This window comes from Meleagris gallopavo, chromosome 17 (assembly GCF_000146605.3).
Source record: "Meleagris gallopavo isolate NT-WF06-2002-E0010 breed Aviagen turkey brand Nicholas breeding stock chromosome 17, Turkey_5.1, whole genome shotgun sequence".
Lineage (NCBI taxonomy): Eukaryota > Metazoa > Chordata > Aves > Galliformes > Phasianidae > Meleagris > Meleagris gallopavo.
The window spans coordinates 7,877,116-7,889,924 of record NC_015027.2 but is presented as its reverse complement, the minus strand read 5'-3'; the positions used below and the strand labels follow the sequence as shown (position 1 = coordinate 7,889,924).

The 12,809-nt window shown below is 42.0% G+C and overlaps 1 protein-coding gene across 3 annotated transcripts in view; it reads right to left on the bottom strand.

Moving 5' to 3' along the window:
- The window catches only part of LOC104913559 (calcineurin-binding protein cabin-1-like), a 40,912-nt gene extending 28,132 nt beyond the window's left edge, over nucleotides 1-12,780 (bottom strand). The window contains exons 1-4 of one of the 3 annotated variants that reach the window (XM_010720317.3): nucleotides 12,138-12,780; nucleotides 10,477-10,546; nucleotides 3,093-3,256; nucleotides 908-1,004 (exon numbers count right to left, since the gene is read on the bottom strand). In XM_010720317.3, coding sequence (XP_010718619.1) covers nucleotides 908-1,004; nucleotides 3,093-3,199 — 204 coding nt within the window. In that variant the 5' untranslated portion in view covers nucleotides 3,200-3,256; nucleotides 10,477-10,546; nucleotides 12,138-12,780. The remainder of the gene's footprint in view (nucleotides 1-907; nucleotides 1,005-3,092; nucleotides 3,257-10,476; nucleotides 10,547-12,137) is intronic. The other 2 variants (XM_010720315.3, XM_010720316.3) reach the window with 2 other exon arrangements.
- Between the last annotated feature and the right edge of the window lie 29 nt (nucleotides 12,781-12,809).

The window sequence follows — 12,809 nt, the reverse complement described above, 5'->3', positions numbered from 1 at the left end:
TACTTCATCCCATGCTATGGAATCCAAAAAGATGAAATTCAAGGTTAGAGTAGCACGAATTTTACTTCCAATGTATTACAATCAAAAATGAACCTGTTTCTTTCGGCAGCTGGAGATCAACTTCTAATTTCAGAATCTTCCTTTTGGTCATTCTTGCATAACTTTCTTCTTGTTATTACATGAAGAATTATGCAAAACACAGCTATAACATTTGAAATTTTGTACCTTTACTTTGGTAATGGTTTAAAGCTAGAAAACATCAGCACACCATCCCTTCTTTCTTGGCTTATGAACTATTCATTTATGAACTATTTTATACAGAGATCCAGTGTCCTTGAGGTTTTTTTTTTCCTTAGTTTGTTAAGCCTTGACACTAACATGCTAACTTGGAAAAGCCTGAGGAACGAGTTCTTCCTTGACAGTATTTACCAAAAAATACTTTCAACTTCTAGCTATTTTAACCTGAAAGATGATTAGTGTCTAAATGACATTTAAAAATTAAATCTTTAAATGTAGCAACAGATCTGGTGCTGTCAAGGACTAGCATTTAAAAATTGGCACACATGCAATATCTAGTTGTCTGGTTTTGTTTTGCAAGAGGAATTTCACTTCATTTTGTAATAAAGTTGCAACAGACTCCACCTGAAAATGCTGCAGTTCTTATATTCCACGTAATTACTATTACTCTAAATTTAAGGGAGAGTCACGTCAAACTTACTGTAATCCATTTTCAATCACTGTATTTAAAACTGAATTTCAAAAATAGAAGAAGAACTGTGCTAAAAGAAAGTTTTATATGTAATTGCATATAACTGAAAAGTATTAGAAGCAATAGCATCCTTCAATCTCAATAGATGTAAGGAATGAGCAAACTGAATCCGATGACCATGAAACACTGTTGCCTTACCTGTGTCAGATCGTTCAGCGTGTCCTCCAGCACCTTCACTGTCAGCACAAAGGCTTGCTGGGCCAGAACCTGGCGATCTGCATCACGTAAGTACTTCCTGTGCCACAGTGAAATAACACAAATGAAGCTAACTGCCAAAAAGCTGTATGACTTTAACAGCAAATGCTAAGATTTATTTCAAAGCAGCTCTAAACACGCTAGATGAAACGCAAACAAAATGTACTGTATGTGAATATAGTATATTGAAACATAAAACTTCATCCATGTTTTCTTCCAACTCTCCACTCCTATCCCCAAAACCACTGAAGAAGATGTGACAAAGAGAGAGGCTGTGGATGCGCCGTCCATCCCTGGAGGTGTTCAAGGCCAGGATGGATGGGGCCCTGGGCAGCCTGGGCTGGTATTAAATGGGGAGGTTGGTGACCCTGCCTGTGGCAGGGGGTTGGAGATTCATGATCCATGAGGTCCCTTCCAACTCTGGCCATTCTGTGATTCTGTGAAAAGATGGATTTAGTGCTATCTACAAGTGGAGGAAAGGAAAGAGGAGAAATACTAAAGCCACAAAATAAAACAGACAACCAGGATTACAATTTTCTGTTGTCAGGCCTCTGGAGCCCCTGAAATACTAGCTTTCTAATCAAAACTTTCTTGAAAGAGAGTATTAATCACACAAAGCTATCTTGAACTGTCAGGTGATTTTCATGTTCTGGATAAGCTGTAATGTGACAATAAGGATATCAGCAAACCTTTCCTCATTCACCAATTAGTTACTTTTGAATGTAGGCTTTTAAAGCTAAAACACTGGTGTGTCAACACTTTTTTTCCATTCACTATTATAAAAACCTAATACTCTACCTCTACAGAATATACCCATTCTATGGCTTCATTTAATTTACCAAAACATGGGAACTTCACAGTATTACACTCTAGATCACTTTGAAGGAAAACATTTCCAGCTAACCACCCTGCCCAATTCAGTTTGACAGAAAATAGGGTTTTTTTGTTTTAAATTTCAAACAGGCTGGTTTTTATAAAAGGGCTCAAATCAAGTAAATAATTGTGAAGAATATTACTTGGTCAGAAAGCCAACATTTTTAATGAACGTTTTATCTCTACACTATAACATTCTGAAAAGTAATGTTTGCTTTGTCTTTCAGGCAACATATATAAAAACTTATCATTACTTCTAATTAATTATTCAATAAAAGTTGGGATGCTGAGGCATGCACCAGACACACCCAGTATTTATAAGTTCCTGTAATGACTGCAGTTCATCATGGCTGGCACTGGCTGGTCCAACACATCAAATCACTTGTTTGTTGAATTCAGACCAGACTTATAAATAACATAATATTTTTAGTACTACTTCAGGCTTGCTTAGAACAGAATTTAAGCCTTCTATGGTCCAGTTCTTCCGATATGTTAAAAGTCAATTATTTTTGGCTTCAAGTTTCCTGGACATGTGGTGACATATTCCCAGACATACTATGATCTATGCAAATTCATATGCACTCACGCTTGAAAACATGTGAAAACTGCTTTCAACTTACTGCCATCAATCATTCAGCTCAATCTCTTCAGTATCTGCCAGATTAGTTTCAACAAATCCCCCTCAGCAAACAACTTCAAACTACTGCAATTGCTTCAATGTTTTCTTCAGCTGTTTATTTTGGTCTTCCCATTGATACATATCTGTATATAGTTCACGTTAAATGGCTTTTTTTTCCTCTTAAATAAGGCTAATACAATTAAAATTAGCTCACTCCTGAATAGGATAAGCTTTTTAAATAGCATCAGCTGCCTGTAGCACCATTGTTCAGGCAGTCAGGGATTACAGGAAGGCAGGATGCCTGTGCTCTGACCTCTCTCAGTGGACGCAGCTCTTACACAAGAGGCCCTGAGGGATGCGATGCTCTGTTCCACCAGTGAACCCCTTCACGTGACAGCAGACCTATGGATATCTGGTAGGGCAGCTGTGTGGCTGCTCTGAGTTCCGAGGGAAATGAAGAAGAGCTCTAAACTCTATTCTGGAATCATAATCCTGAGAAAATGTAACCACCATCCCGCTATATTCCCAAGGAGGTCTGCCTATAGACTTTTTCCTAAAATAAGAACGTCTTCAAATAAAATGGTTATTCAAAGAACAAAACATAGGCAGCAGCAGATTAAAATAAATGCATCGTACTTTCCCTGATCAGGGGTCCTCTGTAGCATAGATGAGACTTTCAGCAGGGTGTTGTAATCCTTCAGCTGTGACAGCACATTGAGCAGCAGGACTATAGAGCGGTTCATATGAGATGCAAAACTGCCCGGGCGGTCGATTTCATCCACGGGGATGCGCCAGATTCCCTGCAGAGAAGAGAAGAGGGAAAGCCTGAAGAAGAATCCAGCTGATAAGGAGAAAAAGCTTAAAAAATGCAGCTGGTCCTTCAGCTTAACAGATTTTCATTGAGGGTCATGGAATAAAGGGCTAAAGGACAATGCCCCAGTCCTTCAAACACAGAGATGTCGACTTAAATCCAACCAATTAATACCAATCTTAGCAAATGAGGAGTCTTGTAGAAGCCTCCACACACCTAAATATGTTTCTGAGTGATCCCCAGAAAGAAGCAAGCAAAGCCTACATTATATTGGGCAACTTTCTTAAATGCTTGCAATCACACCTACCCTAAGCCAAAGGTCAACAACCATAAACAAACAAGTTACTTAAAATAAGTTTTCCAGGCCTGAGACCTTCAACTAGCCCAGCCACAGCAAGTCTGCATCTTCAGACAACCTATAACTAAAGGCACTGGGAGCTGAGTTGCTGCCCTGATGCCAGCAGTGCTCACTGGAGAACTAACCAGCCCCATAAGAAAAACCAGATTCCTCAGCAGTATCCACTGTGGAGTGAATGTTTGGGGAGCGAGGCTGGAGATGGACAGAAAATACAATTTAATTATAGTTAGTCAGCTCAGATTTTGCAATGTCTTATAAAGTCGAAGGCAATTTTTCATTCCCCCAATGTTTAATAAGGATGCTGCTGTCAACAACTGGCAACTGTATTTGAAGAATGAAATTCAAATAACACCGTGCACGTAGCTTATATTGGGACCATTCACAAAAACACTGCTGTTACAGCAGTGCAAACCCTTCCCTCGTTTCTTCTGCTGCAGCTCCTTACGATGAAAATCCTCTGGGGTCTTTTGTACACTCTGTTGCCACGCAGGAACCCACAGTCTCACTGATAAGAGTATTGGACCGAAAATGACTTCTGCTTTCCAAGCCCGTGCAGGGAGCAGAATATACAAATATTTACTCTTTTATCCTTGCTTAAAGGTCTTGCTTTGATATTTTTAGCTTTACTTTCAGCGTGAGCAAAACTCTTCAGACCCTAATAGAATGTGAAAGCAAATAAAATGAATGCTGCAATCACGAGCGGAGTTGAGCACAAAACCAGCGGATATGTGTTTGTCTGTCTGCAGAGCCCCTCCATGTTTTCAGAGAATCTGCAGTTCCCACGTATGGGAACTTGGGGGACACCACACAAAAAAAAACAACAACCAAAACCACACACAAATATCAGTGTTTTTAAATAGGACACAGTGACTTCAGCTAGATTTAGTGCACAGACTGTTCTGCCAACTTTCCTTACTCTTGCTCCCTAGTGATCAGACACCCGTATTTCCTCTTCGTTCTCTGAAGCTGTCTTTAAAGCTTTTTTGCAGCTTTTTTTTCCATAAAGTACCCAAACTCTCAGCATGATCGACCCCCAAGGCACAACTGTCACCTCCCACCCCCAAATGCCAACATCCACAGTACCTCCCACGGCAGCTGCAAAAGCTTTACCTGCTCAGACAGCTCAGGAACACTCACCTAGGCAGACACCTCATAGGAAACAGCTCCATAAAGCAGCACAAACTTTAAACAGAGAGTCTTTTTCTTCCCCAGAACTACACAGTGATTTTGCTCTCAGGCTACAGATGAACACACACATTCTAGCGTGGATATTTTTGCCTGTCTGCACATATGTAGGCTGGGTTTCTGCCAAATCCTAAAACAACCGAAGGCATCATAATGGCACCATATTGCAACAACCCACTCAGCCAATTTAACTATACAAAACAATTTATGGTCAACTTAGATGCACACTGCAGGAATGGAAGACAGCCAGCATGTAGGTTCCTGGTCTTTTTCAGCATTATCTCATCCTTTACTTGAGTTAGGCAGCTCACTTGGAGTGAGTTTGAGAATATCGTATCCAAGATCAGATGAGATTAATTCTGCAGATCTCACCCATATGTTCTGTGTATACAATCACCACGTACTAAAGATCACTGATTTGGAAATATCCACGCATCCTTTCTTTCCTTTAAGTGGAAAATGTGAGGGAGAAGATCAGGAAAAAAAATTTCTGAACCAACAGATTTAGTGCAACAAGAACGTGCAGGAAGGACCAACCCTGTGCATAAAACGTTAGCCTCCTTAACCTGACAAAGTTCATCTGCTAGACAGAAACAAAACTACCTGCTTGGGCAGTGCTGCTCTTCTGCCTCTCTCCAACACTAGGGATATCAGAAGAGCTTGAACTACAACTCACATTTTATGTTTATTCTAACATTTCAACAGAAAGCCTGATTTCAAAAGGAAAGAGGCTGACTTGTCCTGTGTTGCCTTGCAGTTTTACAAATGCAGAACGGCACAGCAGAAGATTGCTGTCCTGTTCCACATCTGCCCAGCTCATATGCAGCCTGCAGCCAAAGCAAAAGGAAGCCCTCTGTTGGGAGTCAGAACAACCTTCATACCATCCACTGCGACTTCATTAAGCAATATGCAGAACAATTCTGCTCAAGTGAATTTTTCAGATTCTACTTTGTGAGCGATGCTGAATTCTTTTCAAGATTGCAGCCTGAGCCAGAGGAGAAAGAAATGGTCTCATCCCAACCTTCACCGAGGTTTAACTAATTCCATCAGGCGTATATTTTTCCTTGCCAAGTATGAGAATCCTTCAGGAAGAAGAGTTCTGAATTTAGATGAAATACTGGAACTTCTCCTTTAAAAATGGCCAAACAGCTTTTATAGCAAAACTTCAGAAATGCAAAGCTTGAAACAGAGTAACTGGGGAGGAGACTGGAAAAAGTTATTCAGCTTCACTAAAGCTTTCGTACAATCATCTGAAAATTCAGATTTGCTAGCAAAGTATCTCCCTTGAAATCACACAATGGCAGGACAAACATCTTCAACTCCTCTGAAGGCATTTAGTGCTGACTGTCACCACACAGGCCACCTGACAGAGCATCTCCAGCCCAAGCCACCAGCTGGCCCTTGCAGCACAGCGCTCTGCAGTGCAGCTCCTGCTGCTGGCCTCCGCTCTGCAGCTGAAAGGTTCTCCTCCCTTCTGCAACAGCCAGCAAGGTTGTTTACATGGAACGGGAGGAAGAAGCGAGAGATGCTTCCAACAACTCCAGAACGGCTCTCAGGATCCAAAACATCAAGCTGCTTTTCATGCCTCCCTAAGCTAAACAAGCTCCTGAGGGGGGGGAGAAGTAAACCCAATACATGCTGCTGGGAACGATAAATCTGGGATTTTCTGTAAGTGAAAATTCTGAAACAGCTTCGTCTTGAACTTTACGTTGAATGTGAAGCTGAATGCTGAACTCAGCATACAACACTGCCCATGACACTTAGCTGATTTTATTCGGCTCAGAGCTTTCTGCACAACTTTCACATGTACAAGAACTCCAGACTCGAGGAGGGTGAGAAGAGAAGCACACTGTGCAGAGCTCTGTAAGCAGGAGCTACAGCAAGAGCAGTACTTTCTAGTTCAGCCACTGAAAATAGCAAGGAAGGAAGTGCTCGTTATTCCTCCACACTGCTCGCTTCAGAACTTGAAGGGAGGGGATTCCCTGGGGTTTAGGAATGCAAAGGAAACGCTGACAGTTCTCAGCAAACCCCAAACATCCTTGCAGATAACTGCCGTGTTTCAGAGTGAGCCATTTTCTAAGCAGAGGTCAAACTTTACTCCTTCAGCACTGCATGATTTCCCCCAGCGAAATGAAGCAACAGTTGTCACGCACCAGATGATCAAATTCACATAAGACAAGCAAATACATAAAGTAAGTATTGCTGCACAGGAACATCTCCCATCACTTTGGACTTAATTCCCAATTTATTACAAGGCCCCCAGAAGTGAAAGCTGCATCAGATAGCACCATCTCAGTTCCACTGCTGCTACCTGTAGGTGACCAAAGCAAAACCACTTTTCTGACCAAAACTCGTCAGTCTGAGTAGCGTCCTATCAAGAAAAGGCACTTTACTAAAAGCAAATCTAATTCGTATTTTTTACAATTGTTATAAAATATGACAAAACTAACAAACCAACCAGACAAAATGACCCAGAGAAGCCACCAACTCATAAAAAAGCCTATACAGTATTCTAAAATCCAAAGGTGAATTAAGCATAACTGCAAAACCCCTGGAAAGCCCATACTTCCCTAAACATGTGTATTTTTATAAATCCGTTTTACTCCAGGGTTAAACACACCACAGTGGAGTAATACTAGCTGTCCTGTGACATCCCTTCCCTGCTTTCTAGGTCAACATTAGACCATGCACTGAGGACCTGAAAAGGAAAGGAAGACAGTTCAAAATGAATGGTTTCAACACACACAACTCTAAATGTGGCTCTTCTCAACTCAAGAAAGCACAGTACAGCCCTTCAATGAAGAATATCTCTGCTCCTCCCTGCAAGCATTGCTTTATTTACTGCTCAACTTCTTGTGTGTGTTTGCTCAGCAACTCTCACGACTTCCTGCTAGCTCTGAGTGTAACCATCAAAAGCTCCTCCCACCTCGTTTAGCAAATTACTACACCAACTTTTCCCCACCCCATCTTAACATGCTCCCATCTTGCTTATTATTTTGCTTTGTCACCTGATCTGAGTTTTTCCTACTTTGTACATATAATTCATTATCTTCCTTTCTTCGTTGTTATGAAGAACATAGCGGAACAATTCCACTTCTGCGAATAGGACTGCAGGTGAGAGTTACATTCACAATATTATTATTAGCTGAAGAGAACTGCACCATCAAGAGAAAAAAGGAGCTCCTGCCTTCAGTCAGCAACCTGACTGTCAGCAGGGCTAAACTCAGATCTTACACACTTCCACAGAGCATTTAGGGAGCATCCCTCTCGGCTGGTTTAGTCTTGTTCGCACTGTACAGCAACAGAATATTAAAAAAAACCACAATATAATAACCAATAAATGACATTTTAACAGTCTAGAAATCTAGAGTATGATGCTCCGTGTATGCTTTCTGGAAGAACTGTGGGATCCTGCAGCATGAATATAGCAGTCTGGAAAACAGTGATAAATGAAAATTCGCCACATGCTCCAATTATCACAGGCTGAGCAAAAAAAAATAATACAATGGACCATTTTCACCCTTAATTTCTCCTCACAAAATCTAATTCTTGGAGTTTTCACTGTGACGTGGTGTAACCCTACAAAAGCACACTTGTGAGCACAAGTCAGGGATGTGATCATTTGAGATGCAGGGGAAGGGAGTCAACTCCTTGCTGAGTAAGCAATTACCTAAAACCAAAATGCTTCGTTAAGGTGCTGAGTTACAAGCTCAGGTGGAATCTGTCCAACAGCAGCAGGGGTACTGATAGCCTCTGCAAAACACTGCATTTGGGCCCCTGCCAGGCAGAATCTCGAGGTTTTAGTTTGCTTGTTCAGGAAGCTGGAGGAGATTTCAGTGCAATGTTTCCTGCGTACCATCTGATTGCACAATAAAGTCAACAGGCAGACACACACACACCAACAGATGCAAAAAGAAAGCATCCATTCCGCTCCATAGCTGCAATGAAAAGGAATACAGAGGAGTGAGAAGGCACAAGAGGCTGCTCTCTCAACACAACCTGTTCTGAAGGTGCCATGTCATTTAAGAAGAGACACAGCTGCATTGGCTCAGAGCTCTGCAACTGCACAACTCATCCCCCAAAGCTTGGTGCAGCTCCTGCTTTAATCCCCTGCAGACATTACAAAACTCTCATTTTCTGACAGCACATGGGATTTATTCAATTTCAGATGTCCATGACACAGACACACACATTCTGTGATATTATCTAGAAAACTTTTACAGAGAATAGGGCATTTGGAGGATGGCTCACCTGAGCCACAGGCTCTGCCCCAGGACAAGATGAGCTACACTCTGGAAACCACTCTCCCCTATGTGGAAAGAAAGCCTGGATGAGCAAGTCATAAAAGATAACAAATGTTAGGGGGAGACAGACCTCAACTGGAACATCTACAGGTGGTTCTGACTGACATTACTGGCACGCTGAGCCCAAGTCCCCATTCACTCTTATCACCAGGGGAGGTGCTACAGAACCAGAAAGAGAAGTGGGGTTAACATAAGGCTGGGAAAAGCTGGCAATTCCCCAGTTCCAAGCCAAGAGATGGACAAGGATCGTGAGACTACCACAGTCCTGAGAACCTGGCACATTATATCACTAACATTATTCTAACAACACTCCTGCCTAAAATGAATCCAAGAATAGTACAGCATAACCAAGACTAGGTAAAAAGAAAGATTAGAGACAGAAGATGTTAGAAATCAGTATTAGGAATACCCAGCAACATAATCCAGGGACAGAAGAGTTTAAATTTGGGTGCCAAATCTCAAATGTCTCTGTCTCCAAAAGGTGGCCTCTCTGCTGCTCTGAGAGTAGCAACCAGGCAGTGCTCAAATGGAAAAGAAAGTCAAACACTGGCCAGATGTTCAATGACACAATCTGAGGAATCTCCAAATCCACCAGGAGCAAAGCAGCTGCTAAAAGCAAAAGAAAACAGATTTGTCACAAGAACATCAGCTAATTGTCAAGGTGGGCAGATGTGTGCAACAAAGGAAAAATGCTGAATTTTACCCTCCTTTCTTATAGGTACCTTTCTTCAAGCTGCTTAGACTGGTTCACTTCTAACATTAAGGTCATTATACAAGATGCTACAAGCAAAATGACAGCAAGAGCTTCATAATAAGAACTGCTGCGTTAATTATTGAGATTCAGCACATTGTTAATGTAGAATTATGAGTTGTTCCGAGCTTCTTCTTGCTGAAACACTGCACTGAAAGTCTCCTTCCCATACAGGATGTCACCTCTTCACCTACACATCCAAGCTGTACACCTAATGGGTTACCCAGCACCCAAGACATAGTAGACTTGTTTTCACAGAATCACAGAATAGTGAGGTAGTCCCCACGTACAAGACTTAATGGATTTTGAGCTTTTCAAACAAAGTTCTCAGAGAGTCAATAAGTCCTTCAACTTTGGTTGGCATAAAAATGTGAATGTTTTGGTAGATCTTCTTTCTCTCATCCTTTTCTTGGGAGCAAACAGAACTCTCAGCTCCTGCCCCACAGCTGACATCCACGAGTCCTGCACTGACAGCAAGAGGCTCTCAGATTTTAGACTCTCTTCTGTGTAATGACACACAAAAATAGCAAGATAAGAAGCATCAAAATCTGAGCCTTTGAAAAATACTTCAACGCACTCATACCATACCTAGAAAAAATACCATCACCCACCTGTACGCCTCACAAATACACGGACAAGTTAAATCAGCAGCTTATCAGAAGCTGGAGGGTCTCAGGTTAGCTGCAGAGGAAAACAGAAGCACTTCAGGTACGTCCTTTTTTGGTTTTCAGCACCAAACCACACAAATACATGGCAGGGGTGGATTCTGCTCTAGGAGATCTTTGAGCCTGAAGGAACAGGAATCAAAAAGTCTGCACTGTTCAGATACGCGAGTTCCTTTATCTCAGATCATGCAGCCGAAACACCTAACTTTGGGACACCACAAGGACTTTTAGAAGGAGCACATTTCTCAGTAACCTGTTGGGCAAAGCTTCTTACAACCAACCTGGTAAATATGAAAAGAAATGTGTTCTTCCACCTCTGAAGAAGACTGAAGCAATGCAACACAAACCTCAAGGGACCCAATGTGTGATACACACTGCAACTTGGTTGAGAACAAGGGAGGCTGTCATTAAGAGGTGACGTGCTGATCTGCAGCTGTAATGACTACCTTTGGCTTGGTACTAGCAACATCACATCAAATCTTAGTTACGATCACAAACTCATGTTTAGTAGCTTCTGAGCAACAGGTGGGGGTTTTGTAGCTTATGTAGGGCTAAGCTGAGATTACAGAAAGTTAATAAATTCCACTGAAAAGGCTGTGAAATGATTCACAGAAGTGTAGGAAAACTGTGAAGTGGAATGTAATGAAGACATCAATATTTTTAATACTATGAAAACAAACAAGTGCTATCAATGAGAAAAAATATCATATTAGTAACAGTACTCAGCAGTTCATTATTAGCCATCAATCTCTATAATGCTTACTGGAAAGCAATAGGAATAGCATGTTTCCAGCTCTGAGCGGTGTCTTGGTACATTCACGAAACCCAGAAGCACAGAGAAATATCTGCACCTTTCATTGGTGTTGAGAAGAATAAAAGGAAGAGAGCTGAACTGAACAAACATTTAAACTCCTCCAATGATCCAACAGAGGTAAAATAACAGCAGAAGCCAGTTAAAAAGCCTTTTAATCTCTAATCAAAATCCCTTAAGATCTGACGAGAGTTCGCTATTCCTGTTCTTTAAATGCTAGTTTTATAAAGGCACACATTTGCAAGTACTTGACTCAGTTCACAGCTCTGCCTAAGGTTTCATACTGACATAGGAACGACAGAAGTACACATCTTGGATTTCAGACTGTTTCTGAGCTAAAGCTGAAGATAGGAAGCAACTTATTTGAAATAGGTGGTTAAAAATACTCTGAGTGATTAGGAATCAGAACAAGACATCTGAGGAGGTAAAAGGGCGTTAGGTCTTGGGGAATGCATGCTCCTCTCAACCCACTGGAGCTCTACGTGAGCTGGCAAATTTCATCCTCGCCAATTAAGCCCCTCAAATGAAGTTATTAGGAGCTGACAGGTAACCCATTTCATCACCTCTTCTCTCCCCACTACAGCAGCACTGTAGAATACTTCCCTCTTCTGTCTAGCAAGTGGAGGCTCCGAGCGACTCCCGACGGCTATAAAAGGCAAAAAATTCTCTTACAGTTATGCACCCATAGCTAAGCTCAGAATATAGTTTCCCTAACCTCAGAATATAGCTTCTCTTCTGATAGAGGAATTCATATAATAAAAGTGAAATTCGTTAACACAGTTATACAGCACTTTACCTTTATTTTTTAGGTTAGCATCTAACGTCGTCTTGCTTCCAGAGACTGCCTTGGCAATTTACGTTAAAAGAAGTAGCTTTCTCATCCAATGATAGAGTTGGTGGAAATGTCAGACCCAAGCAAGCACTCAGCTGGTCCTGCCCAGCACCCCCGCTGGCGCTGGCTGACCGCTGATAGCACCGGAGGAACAAGCCGTGGCTGAGGCTGTAATTCAATTACCCCATTTACAATAATGCAAATCGCAGCACGCACAGATCTTCCATATTCAAGCGGCAGCGATATCCCAGCGGCTGAGCCCGGCAGAAGGCACGGCAGTGTTGGGGGAGCTCGGCAGAACAGAGCACAGCCTGCTGGTGTTTGATTCCAGGGACAGCATGAGGCAACAATGATTTGGTTGAGGACAGCCGGGGTAATTACTGAGGGGGAGGAGAAAGGCCTCAGCATTCAGAGTATTTCAGACTCAAACAGATGCTAAAAACACACAGAAGTCATTTTAACAAAACCAATCCGAATACCTGGGTTTGGGATGTCAGCCTGACCGCATTGCAATACACACATCCTGCAGCTCCAGGATCCGCCCTCCCAGGGAAAGGAGAGCCTCCCCGGCGTACGCTGCAATTTCAAGATATTTTGCTCCCTGCAAAATACCCCCCGGCTGGCACCGAAACCCGC